Source organism: Pogona vitticeps, chromosome 5, assembly GCF_051106095.1.
Source record: "Pogona vitticeps strain Pit_001003342236 chromosome 5, PviZW2.1, whole genome shotgun sequence".
Taxonomy (NCBI): Eukaryota; Metazoa; Chordata; class Lepidosauria; order Squamata; family Agamidae; genus Pogona; species Pogona vitticeps.
In genome coordinates, this window is record NC_135787.1 from 104,194,569 (window position 1) to 104,211,219 (window position 16,651).

At 40.0% G+C, this 16,651-nt stretch overlaps 2 protein-coding genes across 12 annotated transcripts in view; both read right to left on the reverse strand.

Annotated features, from left to right (window-relative positions):
- The window catches only part of PARVG (parvin gamma), a 37,973-nt gene extending 25,592 nt beyond the window's left edge, over positions 1–12,381 (reverse strand). Inside the window, exons 1-6 of one of the 8 annotated variants that reach the window (XM_073000836.2) lie at positions 12,259–12,381; positions 8,346–8,437; positions 7,966–8,006; positions 6,434–6,525; positions 2,145–2,228; positions 1,558–1,622 (exon numbers count right to left, since the gene is read on the reverse strand). In XM_073000836.2, coding sequence (XP_072856937.2) covers positions 1,558–1,622; positions 2,145–2,228; positions 6,434–6,449 — 165 coding nt within the window. In that variant the 5' untranslated portion in view covers positions 6,450–6,525; positions 7,966–8,006; positions 8,346–8,437; positions 12,259–12,381. Of the gene's footprint in view, positions 1–1,557; positions 1,623–2,144; positions 2,229–6,433; positions 6,526–7,965; positions 8,177–8,345; positions 8,438–12,258 lie in introns of those variants that run through there. The other 7 variants (XM_073000837.2, XM_078394204.1, XM_078394203.1 and 4 more) reach the window with 7 other exon arrangements.
- A 1,441-nt stretch (positions 12,382–13,822) lies between these two features.
- PARVB (parvin beta) overlaps positions 13,823–16,651 on the reverse strand; it is a 70,616-nt gene continuing 67,787 nt past the window's right edge. For all 4 annotated transcript variants that reach the window (XM_073000835.2, XM_020788903.3, XM_020788905.3 and 1 more), the window contains exon 13: positions 13,823–15,082. In XM_073000835.2, the coding sequence (XP_072856936.1) occupies positions 15,006–15,082 (77 nt within the window). In that variant the 3' untranslated portion in view covers positions 13,823–15,005. The remainder of the gene's footprint in view (positions 15,083–16,651) is intronic.

The window sequence follows — 16,651 nt, forward strand, 5'->3', positions numbered from 1 at the left end:
ATAGCTTCATTGCTCTGTACACACTGTCTGGGGGCAGCTCTACAAACAGATTTCAGCTTTTTTGCAATCTACCTAGGGACCAAGCATTCCCTCAATTGCAACATTTATCTTTTCTTTGCTCTTAATTCAACATTAAACAGTGACTATTTGGGAAAGTGTGTCAAACAGGGCTGTTTACCATCGGTCACCTTTTCATAGAGTTTTAACAGACTATGTCTTATCTAGTATAATATCAGGAGCCACAATCACAGACTCCTTCATAAAGGGTGTTTGGGCAGATAGTAGTAAAAGGACTTCCTGTCCCAGGAGCGTGTGATATGCTCTGTTTTCACAGATATCTGTAAGAAGTGCTATGGGCTTGCTATAAATTTCCAATTAAAAATGGGAAGAGGAAAATAAACTACAGAATCCCTTATTTGAGCTCCATTCTAGGAAAGTGAATGAAAGGAACTGACCCTTTCATTGCATCCTGCTTTATTTCCCTTTCTCCTGGGAAAAATCCTACAGCAAAGCCATAAAAAAGTGCACAGTTATTAACTGGATGACTCATGATGACAAGCAATGGAACAGCAGCATTATGAATCATCAATCTACAGAGAGGCTAGGCAGCTATTCCACTGCAGGGTGGTGGGGAAATTAGATTTTCAGTGTTCATAAGGAGGGGGCCCCAAGAGCTGAAGGGGGAAAATTAGTAGGATAAGATTTTTCCCAGGGTACCATGCATAGGATACCATGCAGATATCCATTATATAGTGAACAACAGGACAATTCCACAACGTATTATGAGTCCCTATTCTGCCGAAAGTGAGCAGAGCACTCATGGTCCATCTGTGGTGTCCTGTGAGCTCCAATTTTCCTTTTCACCAGCTGGAGATCCTCCCTGTCAATTTCAGCAGAACTTAGACATCTGCAAGATGGTACTAGTTGTCCTCTTGTATAAATTCCAAGGAAAAAAAACAAAGCCACCCACTTGCCAATCAGAGTGTTGCACACACAGAATGGTTCAACAGGATTCTACTTTCCATTTGAAACAATTATGCTTTTTTCATTCACTTTCAGAGTGACATCATGAGCAAAGTGGTCTCCTTGCATGTTTGTAGACACTTTTCAAGGATCTGTTCAAGCCCCCCGGTCAGCCATAAAACCCACAGGATCTCACCTTATACTAATACCACTTTCTCTTTCAGCCTGATCTATTTTCCAAGGTGTTTGAGAGATAAAACGGAGCAGAAGCAGGTCATGTGCACCACCTTGACTGCACTGGGAAACAGGTGGGATAGAAAACTTAACAAACAGTTTAGAAAAGAGATAAGAACTTGCCACATGTAACGGAAAGGGACATCTGCTGGATGAGTTGTGTTGCCTAGTATAATGATGTTGCCTTAATAAGTGCTACTTCCTGAATAAGTCTGATTTGAAAAGAAACATTAATTTGACTCATATTAATGTTTTCTAGTTAAAACTTTTTGCAATTGAAGTACTTGAAACTTGTTCTTTGAGCTCATGGCTGTTGCAAAAGAACTGTAAGGTAACTAGAAACCAGTAAAAGTGTATTACTGTTTGCAGAGCTTCTAGTTTAGGGTCATTCCGGCAACTTGGGCTTATGTATTTCCTCTTTTCTCCTAAAACAGAAGCAAACAAACAGCAGTCATAATTATCCAGCACAACTAATTCAGGACCCAATACGAACTACCATTTGTTCAACATACTGGTAGTTCATTCATGCATTCTAATCGTTAAGACTTTCAGATGCCCCTGGAGGATGCACAGCATAAGGCAGATCTTTAAGTCTGCAAATCTGGAAATAGCTTTCAAGAGGATGCAAAATAACATTTAAAAAAAAATGAGGGTGTGGAAGGTTATATTTCCTAGAAGTATTTTATAACAAAAATAGTAAAATAAAATAGTAATATATACAATGTGTTGTTACTATTATTATTTTGAAGCAGGTGATGGGTTAATCTCATTTAAAGGATCACATAACATTGGTATTGTCGCTTGTTAGGTGCCAATTGAAAATGGAGCACCAAACTTCTCCTGAGGGACTTGATTAAAACTAGAAATAATAATTAGCAAAATAATGCATTTTCATACACACACACACACCCCTAATGTATTTCCAGTGCTGAGTTCTAACCACATACCTGGAGCAATGTCCTCTTCTTGTTGTGACTGATGAACCGCAAGAGACCCTGGGAAAACTTTGAGGAAACTAGGCTCCATTACTCCTTAGAAAACAGAAAGCTTTGGGTTTAGTTCTCATGGTTCACTTAGGAAGACAATACAGACAATGACGCTCTTCCTAAATGTGGGAATACCCCTTTGGCCATGTGTATGAGTGGGACATGGTTAGGTTAGGTATCCTTCAGTCTTGAGAGACTATGGTAACGTGCTCTGTATGAGTGTCCTCTCCAGAGCACGAAGCCTAGGTAAAATAATATGGAGGATAGGCGCTGCGGGTTAAACTGCAGAAGCCTCTGTGCTGCAGGGTCAGAAGACCAGCAGTCATAAGATCAAATTCATGTGACGGAGTGAGCTCCTGTCACTTGTCCCAGCTCCTGCCAAAAGCATGTAAAAATGCAACTAGATAAATAGGTACCACCTCGGTGGGAAGGTAGTGGCGTTCCATGTCTAGTTGCACTGGCCACATGACCACGGAACCTGTCTATGTACAAACGCTGGCTCTATGGCTTGGAGATGGGGATGAGCACCATGCCCTAGAGTTGGACACAACTGGACTAAATGTCAAGGGGAACTTTTACCTTTACCTATGAGTTCCATATAGACTAAAAATGTAAGCAGTAGCTTTGTATAAGTGCAACCACACTGAGGTGGCTGCAACCTTAAACAAGTGATTGCAAGGTTGTGCAGAGGTGTGACTCTGGAGTAAAAAGTGTGCAAGTTACTCCTGGTAAGGAGACCACGTTAGGAGAAACAAAGGAAATAAGCTTTACTATAGTTAGTTCACGTCAGAGCAGGATAGTTACTTAGGACATTGCTACATGCTCAAGAGGAAGAGTCCTAGAGGAGGGATGGGAGCAAAGGCATTGCTAACCTCATGGGCATGCATCATAGAGGGATCAGGCAGGACTGAAAAGCAACAGAGGAGACTCATGGAACAGAAGAGGAACCATCTGGATTCACCCCAGCTGTTCTCATAAGTCTTCTTGAACTTTGTGCCAAATGTTGGTGCAAAATTCTTCCAGCATCCATAAACTGAAGATAACCTATCAGCAGTGATCCTGCTATGATAAGCTTATGGACTCCATGAGAGACACTTTAAATATTTGCCCTCAGTCAAGAGGCAGCCTAGTGCAAATAGTTCTTGATTGTTCAGGGATCCAAACGGAACTCAAGGCAGGAAACAATGCTGTATGAATGATGAAAGACTTTCACACCAGGCTTGCAAACTGAAACAGGCACAAATTCTTAACAGAATCCTGAGGGGAATATATTTCATCATGATAGTCATAAACCCGAACAAGAACACACACATAAAAATGGGGTTGACAGTAAGAAAAGGGTTGAGAGGAATGAGGCAGTTAGTCACCTGGATTAAATTAATGACTGCAATGTCTGAGGAGAAAGTAGAATAAATATGACAGAGGGGGAGACATTAGATCTACTTTAATTATAATATGCATACGTTTTTGTTAACCCAAATATCAACCTGTTCTTAACTGTAACCTTTTCATTTTAATGCCAAGAGCCAATTGTTTTTATAACCCTCAATTTTGCTTCATCCCAGTGCAAGAGTGTGGATAAAAATAGGCGCAATGACTAAATCCTCAGGAAAATGAAATCATATAAAAATTATCTAGCAAATTATCTAGATCCATTTCAGTCTGGCTTGAGGCCTGGTTACAGAACAGAGACAGCCTTGGTGGATGACCTACACCAGGAACTGGACAGGGGGAGTTGTGTCCCTGTTGGTTCTGCTGGATCTCTCAGTGGCTTTCAATACCATCAACCATGGTATCCTTCTGGAGCACCTTTGTGGGATGGATCTTGGAAGTACTGGGAATTACTGAGGAGTTCTGATTTTTCCTAAATGGGCAACTTCAGAAGGTGTGTGTGTCTGTGGAGGATGGGAAATTCTGTTCAACATCTTGGCCATTGGTCTGTAGTGTTGTTCAGTTGTATCCCCCATGTTATTCAACATCTACATGAAACTGCTGAGAGAGGTTGCCTGGAGTGTTGGGGTTCAATGCTATCAGTATGGTGATGACACCCAATTCTATCTCTTCTTCCCATCTGATTCCAAGGAAGCTGTTCTGTGCTTAGACCAATGTCTGTTGTCAGTGATGGACTGGATAAGGGCTAAAAAAAACCCCTGAAACTTAATCCAAATAAGACTAGAGGTGCTTCTGGTCATTTACAAGGCGTTTCAGTGGATAGCGATTTGGATTGTACTGGATGGGGTTACAGTCACCCTGAAAAATCAGGTCTGCAGCTTGGGTGTGCTCCTAAACTTAACCCTGAGCTTGGATGCATGGGCTTCAGTGGTGGCCAGGAGTGCATTTGCACAGTTAAAGCTGCGGTGCCAATTATGCCCATTCCTTGAGATGTCTAATCTGGCCATGGTGATACAGGCCTTAGTTATGTCCCATTTAGATTGCTGCAAATGTGCTCTACATGGGGCTGCCTTTTAGGAGTGTTTGGAAACTTCATCTGGTTCAGAATGTTACAGCCAGGCTGCTGACCTATACAGCCCTGTATGGTTTGGATCCATGCTGTCTGAAAGATTGTATCACCCCATATGAGCTTTCTCGGCTTTTAAGATCTTCTGGGGAAGCCCTTTTCTCAGTTTCCACAGCCTTTGCAAGCTCTGTTTCACTTCCACAATGGGATTTCCCTCAGAGACATGTTCCTCAGCAATCACGTTTGCTAGGTGAGCCTATTGTTTCCTTCCAGTGACCAAGTACAAAAGAAGGCACATTAAACACCAAATAGAGCGAGGAGGAAAGAAATATTTTGCAGATTTCTTTCACCACTTGAGGAGGTTCCTCTTCAAGAAATATGCTAAGTGTAGCATCTAGCTTGATCATAGCTGCGGTCACATGGAATGTGCACGATTGCGGATTAAAAGGATTACAGTAGAACAATAGGAACTTGTGTTACTATTACTGCCTCAAGAATCTCGTGTTAGGTTTGGGTAGCACAAAGCACCAAACAAGTGAGAGAATGGCTACCTTGGGCTTTTCTCATGGTCAGTTTGTCGATATGCTGCCTTCCCTCAACTCAAAATCCTGCTGATTGTTTCCACATTTGTGCCTTTTCAGGGCTGCTGATGCTCTGAAGGCAGGTAGGTAAGCTGGTCAGCCCAGAAATCAAGGTACTAGAATCAAAAGCTTCATAGAACTGCTGCACATAGCCTCACAGGCCTTATGTGTCACCTTTTCAATTGGTCACAGCAGAACTGTCACCCTTTGACAGCCTGCAGTGCGCCAGAAAGCTCTCTTGAAGCTTCTTCCACGAGCAAGCTACAATGGGGATGCAGTAAGGGCACTTAACACTCAGAGGCTTGAAAAGCTACTGTTTTAGGCTACAGTTCCCAGAACTCCCCAGCCACTGATCATGGTGGCCGATGGATTCTGGGGACTGTAGTCCCAAAAAGCAACATTTCCAGGCCCTGCATGGGTCTTCCCACCTGAGTCCTTGGTTTATAAACCTTATTTTCTGGTGTGACAGTAACCAGTAGAGTCAAATTGGATGCCTTGGGGAAAAAAGCATTTCTTCATTCACTGTATGAGCTTATCCTGGAATGGAAACATTAAAACCCTAATTACTTGTTCCTGTTTTTTTCCCATTTACTTTGGGCCTTGAGAGTTCTGTGATCACATCCTTTTTCTGTTATTGCTTTAGAGTAGCTTCCTTCGAAAAATAGTGGGAGATAAGGTTCCCCCCGCCAAAAAAAACCCCCAAGAGCTGTCACATAGGGCTTCCCTGGTCCCTCACCCACCCTGGTCTTCCTTGTCTCTAAAATGTGGGGGGGGGGGGAGAGAGAATGAAAGCAAGCAAGATATTAACAATTTCCTGCCCTCTACTGCCCTGACATTAGTAAGACAGAGCTTGGAACACAACAAATGTTTAACCATTGATTAAAACTCCACCAAGTACATAACAGACTTCTCCTCACCCACCCCCACAGAATGCTAAGACATGTGATCCGATGTGCTGTTTCACACTGCCCACTTCCTTTCTTGGCGGGAAGTGACAAGGCAGCATCTTCACAAGGTTAATTTGTTTCTAGATCAAACAATACCAATGATATATGGTGCCCTCGGTAATGAGCTCTAAAAATGCATAGATTGAGCAGATGGGAAGGAAGCATAGATACATGTTGTGCTCAGCCCTAAAACAGCAAACATATTTAGGCTATATGACCCCCTGCAAAAACTCACACAAAGAAAAGAGCTCTATAGCCCCATACCTGTTGTCACATCCATTGTCCTCGTACATACTACAAGGTGATGGGTTTGAAGACAGACGGCTGTCTGTAGAGATTTTTCATATGAGTAGAAGCTGTGGGGGGTTGGGAAGAGTTCTGGTTCACATGGTAAACTCTCACAAACAGTACTGGTTTTGGGGACAGTGGGGGCGGGGAGGTATGTTATTCTGTGGTGATAGCCTCTTCACATGAGCTTTCTGAATAGGTTACAATGTCAGAACAGGGCTGATACCTGACCATGACCTAAAAGGTTGTTTCTGTCTGCAAGAAACCCATTCAGCAATTTTCTTCAGTTTTTTCTTAAACTTGCCTGTCCTCATTCTGTAAATGATCAAGCCATTATTCTCATTCATATTGCAAAGGTAGGGTTTCAAGTTGATTTTACAAAAAGACTGACTTGATGGGTCCTCAAAGGTCCCATTCTTTTGTTGGGGCAAACAGTGGAATATAAATAAATAAAATGAAAAAGGAATGAATGAGAGAGGCCATAAAGTTCAGCTTTGTCTGGACAAGCTCACTTAGTACTGAAACTAATAGGATGGCCTCAGTCCAGTCCTGAGCTCTTAGTTCATCCTTCACAACAAGTTGTAAATAGGGATGTGTAAGAATTTTGTTCAGATTCATTTTTTTAAATGATTTATCAAAATTAACACTTTTCCCATAATGGAGACAGAAAGTATCTAAGAGTTTTAAAATAAAATGTAATATTGGAGACACCAAAACTGGGTAAGTCCTGCAGGCCTAGGACTTTGAGTGCGTAGCTCTTAAAAATCTGGGTTTTATTTCTTGTGTATTCTTTCAGAGTAATGTTGATTTAGGATCACCCCCCCCCACCCCCGTAAAACTGTTCATCTTCAGCAGCTGCTTGGTAGCCATGTAATACATGATCCTCTCCATGCTGGAATAGCTCTTCCTTTTGAATTTGACCGGTACTGATATGTAAGTTTCCTTTCAGATTGATTATGATCAGAGCCTTTCAAATGTGCAGATTTCTTCATATTCAGAAAACAATTGAGTTGGGAAAAAATTGATGGTGGGATAAAGAGAAATTGACAAATTCATTCAAATCTATTTGTGACAAGAAACAAAATGAAACAAACCAGCACGCCAGCCATGAAAGCCCATCAGAACCTCTGGAAGGAAAGTTGGTATACATATTGCAAAACAGAATAAAGACCCACTTATTGTTTCTCATTAACTAATATTCCATGCCAGAACCTGGAAATAGAAATCCGCATCCTTTCTTGGCAAACAAATGAACAAACTTTTATAGTATGCACAGTACATAACATTTTTTTTTGTTTCTATGTAGGAACTAATGAATAAGTTCATTTTGGGTCACAATATGCACAACAGCATGTGGAACTGCAGTTTTATTGTGGAGGATAAGTCATCTTAGAGGCATAGCTCTTATCAAATTGTTCATAGGATTAATTTTTCCAAGTGTCATTGTGCAGACATAAGATGTTCAGGGCAAAGGGGTTGCAAACCCCAGAAAAATGAAAGTCACTTACTTTGCAGATGTCCCCAAGAAATCTGGATTGTTTGTTTCCTACTGACAAAAGAGACAGAAACCTCAAAAATCACGCCAAGTAACAAAATGCCTGGTGGTAAATAAAATAAAATAGTAAAAAAGTAAAATATCCCGGCATACTTAATCGTATCAACTATTCAAACAGGATGCTTAAAAAGCAGCAAGCCAGAAGTCAGTGTGAAAAACAACTTCCTGGTTTTGTTCTAAGCTTTCGAGCTTAAACGCACAAACACACAGCAACATGAAAAGGCGGGCTGAATGGCAGTACAGCTGCTGTTTTTGTCCATAAGCAGCTACGTACCAGCATACCCCTGTGAAAACCCAGAAGGACACTCAAGAAATCCTTTTATAAGGACCTACCTAGATTCCTTTCAAAGCAAAATCTTTAGAGTTGAACTGCAGCATTCAATATGTTCTGTTCCCTCAGAGCAGTTTTGCCTTCAAAATGTTGTCTTCACATTTGGAGAAGAGAGAACGGAAGTTAATACATGTCCTTCCTAGAGGTGATATTTCAAAAATGAAACTATTCTACTTAACATATTAGTGTAACTCATCTGTCCCTGTTGAATACGAATGTGTCTTTCTGTGGTGCAGTACCTTTTTTAATGGCAACTGCCCCCAAAATTTCATTGCCCCTGTATTTTTTTTTCCTCATGGAGGAATTTTGAGGTTACTTTAAAAACAAGCACGGAGGGGGGCGGGTCACAAACTGTTAATTTGGGTGCACATTTGCTCAAGTCCTTTAAGCGTTGCTCTCTCAGCTCTGCTGTTCCACCCTAATCCAGCCACACTTTGTAATGGGGAAGGGGTGTGGGAAAGGATTATATGAAATGTGCTATACCCAAACTGGAGCAAATGGAAGAATAAACATGGGCAGATAGATAATGAAACGATAGGGATGTTGTGGCTACTTCTAGGGTAGCAGTCTTGCCCCAGAATTACTTGCTCATCTGTGTTATTATATGAAATGGTCACGAGAAATGTACTTTGCCATGTGATGAGGTCATGTCCAGGGGCTGCTTTTAACTAAACCAATACTGTGACCAAAAAGGCTTCCAGAGCAATCAGCCCCTGTTTGTTAAAAAAGACATCAAAGTGGTGGATTTGGCGGTGGAAGGAGGGTGCTGGAGCCAATAATATTAGCCCTATCTCTGAGCTCAATGTCAACATTGAGAAATGGGACAGGTATTTCACAACTGGCTGTGCATTATTACTAGCCCAGTTAGTAAAAATCACATTTTAGCAGAGAATCCGAACAGAGATATGAAAAGGACCAGACTGATCATTATCTGGCAGCCACTACCAGTCCTCTACCAGATTCTGCAAAGGTTGTGCCTAAAATCTACCAGGATTCATTTCAGCTGCCCAAACACTTCCCCACTTGAAGTCACCATGCTCTGTATCACTGTATTTTGTGTATGACTGCAAAAGGAAAAAGAGGAAGACACTTTAGGGAAACACAGGAGGGCTACAACAGTAAGACTGCAACGTCCAGGCCCCCTTGAATGAGGCATGGTAGTTGTACTCTAAAAAACTGATCTAGTACCATCGTTAATTAATGCACTGGGGGCCAGAATTTGGAAAATGAGGCACATTCTCCACTTCAGATAAAGTGGGAGAAGTTTGAATGGTTTGGTTTGGTTTTTAATCTCCAACGGCTCCCACATGTTATCTCTAAATCCAGCAGGCACTATCACCAAACTGAAGAATCTGACCACAGAGCCTCAGAGTCTGATCTTCCAGATACCTGCCAAAATGTGTAGTTTGTTTAAAAATGCAGCAACAGCAACATAATACTTTAGCCTGCCAGACTTTGCTTCTTTTTTCCAAAAGATGGCACAACTTTAATACTCTGGTCTAATAAACATGCAATCTGGTCATTTAGACTTCTGACTGTAACTAGTGAGGCAAATACATGATGATGGTGTTGTTCATCCACACCAGAGAAGATTTCAGTTTTCTTTACATGTTGGAATTTTGCACTTTTGATGCTTTGAGTAATGTTCACTTTTATCACCACCTGGTGGCTAAACAGAGAATAATTTATTAACAACCAGATGAGAGCCAGTATAATGTAGCTAGTAGAGAGATAGACTAGCACTCAGGAGTGGTTTCCTGTTCCCACTTGGCCATGGAAACTCACAGCAGTGGTGAGGATAGTAAATCCAGTTGTCAAATATCTCACGTACCTTCAAAACTGTATCAGGATAGCCATAAGTCATCTGTGACTTGACATGACACAACAATATGGAATAATATCAGGCACTGGCAGTGGCCCGATAGTGAGTCAGAACATTGGCCTGTCTAGCTCAGTGCTGTTTATATTGCCAGGAGTTCTTCAAGGTTGCAGGAAAGAGATCTTCCCAATCCTTCCAGGAGATGCCAAGGATTGAACCCAGGACTTTTGTATGGAAACATGTTCTCCTGCACTGTGGTAGAGTCTTTACCAAACAGGAAGACACGGACATCTTAAAGAGAATTTAAAACTAGGTTCTTTACCCCATACTCCTTGGTCTGTTCTGAATATTCTTCTTGCAGGTTTCCTTCTTAACAGAAGCTTTAGAAAGGCAAAATATGCACTTCCTGTATTAAAATAAAATAGGTTTGCCAACAAAATGGTATGCTATTGCAGATTTTTTTTTAACTTGTGCTCTAACCAGATCTTGAAAAAGTTACATTTTGGAGTATGACCCTCAGAATCTTCCAGATAGCATGGGTTCTGGGAGCTACAGTCCAAAAAAGCAACTTTTCCAGCCCTGGCTCTACACAGAAACTTGGCCATCCCTGTAAATTGTAATTCCTTACGTAAATCTATATGCTGCCGAGGCATAATGTGAAGAGTTTCTTCTACAAGGATGTAAAACTAAAAGAGAATGCTGAAAACTCAGGAAACAGAAGAGACCTGATACTCAGTGCTTTCTATCCTAGCCTATGATCCCATAACAGCGAGATACCTCAATCGGGAAGTGACATAAAGGGCAAGACACCTCCTTAGATCAAGTTGGAGGCTCTGCAAATGGCTGAAGATCCCTGTGGGAGAGAGACATGGAAAAAATCTGAGCCCTGCTTCCATCCTGAATGTATGCAGCGTAAGACGATGATTCCAAGACCATGGGAGTTGGGATGTGGGAGACTTTAAAGAACATATTAATGATTAATATTTGAAACAAAGGGGACTGTAGTTAAATAATTATTGGTTCTCACATACAGATCACATGGGGGAGTTCAATGTAAAGTTCAGGAATTTAGCCAGCAATGTTGCTTAGAACTTCAAGAGTGGAGAGACATCAACCCTGTTCAGGACTTATTGTACCGAGCATAAGCAACATGATTAGAGGGGAACACCCCACCTCTCTACTGCTTCTTTCCCCATATGAGCAGCAGTGAGTCTGCAAAGAAGAGATTCCTGCTCACATGCAGGCTTTATAGCTAATCAAGAACCCAGATTTCCTAGGGTTTTTGCTCAAGTGTAGAGTCTACCATGAGCAGGAACCTTTTCTCTTCAGACTCACCACTGCTCACATGGAAAAAGCAGTGGGCCACTGTTAGTCCCTCTCTTCTCATTGTGTTTCAGTAATATGTAAGCAGAACATTATATATGGAATGAATGGAGATCACAGACAGACAGACAGATAGATGGTCAAACATCTGTCTATGAACTTGATACTTGCACTTCCACAAGATATAAACATGACTTCAAGGGCTTTTTGGCCAATTTCCAGATAGACTACAACAGTAAGACTGCATTATGGTAGAATGCATGTATGTTACTTTTGTACAGCAAAAATAAACAAATGAATATACTCATCATTTTTTCCACTGACTTCGAACTCGGCTCACATAAACCTCTACTATAAACCAATCTTTCCTCAAAACAAGAACAATTATGTCTTTCCTCAACAGACATCAATGAAAACAGAGTTTTAAAATAGTAAAGACTGTTCAGACGTTTCTTTAATGCCTCACAGAATGGTATGACAAAAGCACAGGATTTCTTTTAAAGCTCAGTCTTGGAGTACCAAGTAAAGAAAATTGCATTACTGTTTTAACACTGATGTCCCTGCTGCATTCTGGCACTACACATTTCATCAGACCTGTCCTAGTGTTCAGCATTCCAGAGACAGGCCAGGGAGCGCATAGTTATACACCATGAAAGATGACTAGGGCAAAAGGGATCAGGCTGTAACAATTTAGATTTTCCCTTTGCTTTCTCAGAGAACAGAAATAAGTCAGCTGGCATGTGGCTTCTTGGCCAGTTATAAGAGTCCCATACCTGCCTCACCCGAGGAGTATGTAGAGCAGTTCGGTTCCAAGGAGCTTGAATGTTGTTTGGAAGTGGCAATATGCCATCCAATTGGATTACACTTGCAGTGAAGACATCTCTGATACTGAATGGCTAAGCTATTCTGACAGCCATGAAATGTTCAGCCGCTCAAAGCTGTTTGTAGTTCAGCTTCAGTTGAGGAAAGCGAAAGTAATACTTTGGCTGGAATTAAACTCCCACATGTGGATGGTACAAAGAAAAGTAGTGGCCCCAGGACAGCAGGGGAATAAAAGAAAAGAGCAACAGAGTGTAGAATAGATATTTGGAGGCAAAGGAGGGAAGATACGTATATTTGGGGAAACATTTTCCCCCATTGTTCCTTCCTCCAAGGAATTTTGTGGGACACTGGGGGGGGGAAGTCTCTGAAATATTTTCTCTTTTGCAATGTGTAAAATGCCTTTCAAAATAAAGTTTTGCTCATTCAAAATGTGTCATGCGACGCCTCATATGTAAGGCAACCAATACCCCAGGGAATAACTCCTCTACATATTGTAGAGTTCTAATATTTTCAGCGCTGTTATATATAAAGAGAGAGCAATAGTCTGGCAGTCCTTAATATTGTGTCTAAAAAAGCACTTTCCTTCATTTACTATAACATTTGTGGTTTCTTTTCCCAACATTTTACTCTTTCTGTCTCTTTCAGGTAAAAAAAACAAGGTACAGGTAATTTAGATAACATAAGATGCTGCAGTTTGCATCACTGCACTGACAGTTTTTCCTATACAAAACAAAGGTATTTATACTTTTCAGATGTTCACTTGCCTGGCAGTAACATAAACAAAGTAGCCCTTTATTACTTGTGTTAGATGGCCTAAAAATATTTAAATACGCTTGCTCTTACATTAACAATGTAAACAGTTATAATTTTATATGTATTTTATATTGTTATAGTAGCATAATGCATGTAGGTTTGATAAGGAAGTGTGAATGTATTTTAACTTCTATCCACAATGTTCTTGTCCAGGGGTGGAGACAGAAAGACATTCCCCCTATTTTCACCCCATAGCTTGAAAATAACTGAACATTTTACATATAATACAAGCTAAAAGCCAAGAAAGAAACTTAGGCAACTCATTCAGAGTTCTGAAAAGGAGACAGAGAATTGAGACAACCTTGACATCCCAAGCATCAAGAGATCTTAAATCCTAGAGGGACATACAGTATTTTAGTTGCCCACAATTCACACAGACAAAAAGCCAAATCTGTGAGCATATTAACAGTACAGCCTTGAAAATAACCAATTCTTTCATGTGACTCCACATTTCATAGCAAGACAATTAAGCGATAAATAGCCCATCTTCCGATTATTGCTTGTTCACCACTAATGACATAATTTTTGTCATTTCTGATAAGCTTCTTATGTGTAACAGCTAGAGTTTTAGTGAATTGTTTGGTTTACTGAGGGGATTGTGTCACTCGCTGTATCACTGTGACCAGCATCTCACCATTCAGAAATAAGGGACAGCGACACTCCAACCATCCCAATCACCCTTGGAAAAAAAGAGAGAGACTATAAAAGAAAACCTACTTTAATCAAATTAAGCAGCCATTTCATCTAACATTCACAGTGTATTCAGTGGAAGTAATACTGAATGGTAAAAGGGCAATGCATAAAAGAAGGCAATACCTTCCAAAGATATATACAAGAATTTGAGAACATAATCTCAGAAACAAACAAATGCAACAAATCAAAATATGTATATATAAAGGAAGGTGTAAAATAGATTAATGGACACAGATAACCTACATATGTCTAAATCAGAGGTATATCATGATGGCTGCAAACCTTCTGTGTAGCTCTGCATTGTGTACGAGTTGCATGCCCCCCAAAATTGCCAAAAGGGAGCCTTTACTCAATGGCAATTTGCTGCTCTTGCTGCTGATGCTGACATCATTCCTGTAGTGCATGCAGAGCTGTGCAACAGGATTTCAGCTAGTGTATTAGACAGAGGAAAGTGTGAAGTACACTCTGAAATATAATGGAGGGGAAATACTTCAGATGGATCATGGATACGTGCCACCTCATAGTAACGCACCTTCCACAGTCAATCCAGCCTTTGCCCATTCCTAGATGTTAATAGGTCTACATTATACCTAGAAGCCTAGCAAACTTAGAAGTCTAGAAAACTTAGCATACAGCATTTTACAGGGATCAAAGCATTTCATGTACATTTTTCTTAGTAATCCTCACAATGCCCACGTATGGTAGGTCAGTATTGTTATTAAACACATGTTGTAAATGCGGATCTGAGGCATGCTTGAAGTCACCTAGTGAATTTGTGGCACATATCAAATATGGAGAACTCAGCAATAAGCAAATTATTTGAATTAAATGAACCACAAATATTTCTTCATCAGATTCCTCTCACCACTGTAATGAATTGAAATTATATTATCCACAAACAGAACAAGGCATTTTTGTTGAATATAGAATACTGGAAACCATTGTCCTGTGGATCAGATGAGAATAACCTGGGTATTTCAAAACATGAAACTACATTTTCAAAGAAAAACACTGGGTGTAAAAAGCATACAAAAGTTACATGGTGAAAATGCTAATGAATGAAGGGATACCATCATGCATGAGGCAAAAGAAAGAATGGCAAAAGAGGAAGAAGGCAAAATGATGATTTCCTCCTCTCTTCCCTAAAATAAGGAAGATGTGAAGATCCATAGCATCTCAAGAGATCTCCAGATCACTCAACATTCTTGTATTTTGTGAACAGGTTGTATAAAACCCTTAGGGTAGATTTCAGATCCAAGTTGACAACATCTGTGGGATAATAATAACAAAAAAAAGAGACAGACATGTTTAGGTTGTTTTAACAGGTCTTCTTTCAGAATACGAAAAACAATCTTCCGATGCACAAGCTTTTAAAGAGCTGAACAGAAACCTAGCCCAATTCCCTTGATAAATCACTCAGAGAAACATCAACTACAAAACTCTCCTCAAAAAACTCACTTAGGAATGGCTAAGGAATTCTGATCTATCTCTAAACTGAATAAACAGTTATCAGAATAATAAACTGTCATTTCTAAAGACCTGTTATGAGATTCAAATACTTAAGGCTTTGAGAAAATAGTTTTAGAATATATTTTCACATAACCTGCTTTGTTTTAATTAATCCACCAAACTAAGTATTTTTTGGTACATTTACCATATGAGGAACTATATCATGAGCACACAGACTACATTCCAGAAGTTTCTTCCCTCTTCTATTCAAGAATTAATGTGCTAGAAGAGGAACAATAGCTCCTGCTAAAGTTGTCACCCCATAAAGAAGCATTATCCACAGGTTTCTGTCATAAGGGCGACAGTTGTCCTATGGCAATACAGAATTGGCAAATTAGTGCTTTTGTTTTAAAACAGCAGTCTTGTACAGAACAATTTATATATTGCACAAAAAGCAAAATGCGACAGATTAAGATGCTCAAAAATAATCAGAAAATGTTCCAAGTTTAGAGATGAAACTTCATGGCACATCACCGTCTCTTGTTATCTCCACTACCTGTCTCTCAAGGATGTGCATCACTTCCATGCTATGGTAAACACATTTACAGAACCAAACTAGAGCGAAGGGGACACCACCTGCCTGCAAAGGTGAACAGCTTAACATGTGCCTTTAGTACCACAGGCACTGGTAAAGATCATGACACTCTATTTGGTATAGGAAGATCTAAAGGATGAAGGAGGTTTTAGGTTTTAAACTTTTGTTTCAATATTTTTAGCACTTTTAGGAAAGATAAATACAATATACTGTTCAAAGAACTTACTGCTTTATGTATGTGTGAAAGTGTATTTCACAAAAGGTGTATTTCACAATTTCTAGCCCATGTTTTTGGGACAGGTCAACTTCTATTAATGTAGATGCTTAGCCCATGAATTTATTCTCTGTTGTTTCCTCTTTTCCTTTTCTTTCCCCCAACATATTTTCATTTCTCACTCTTTTTTGTATATGTTGTATTTCAGAGTTTCTTTTTTTATAAAAATTCATGAGGCAGCAAGATAGAGAAGCTGTCTGAAAAGGAATTCCTAAAAGGAACTGTCTGAAGTTAGATGCTCAAAATAAATAAATAATTTTTTTAAAAAAATCCAGCATCTCTAAAAATTTTCAAAGTGATTCAGGGGGGACGTCAGCATGTTCTTAGCCTTAAAATGAGTTTATAGGAGGCTGGTTTCAATGAATGCGAGTCTAAGAGCAATAATTAAACTGTTCAATGGCCTCTAATAAGATATAGGAGGCAAGGAAAACTCTTTGGAATGTTCAGGCAATTGTAGGCACCCGGAAACACAAAGCCAGATGATGATGACTACACCTTGGGTCATCAAGAGGAATTATAT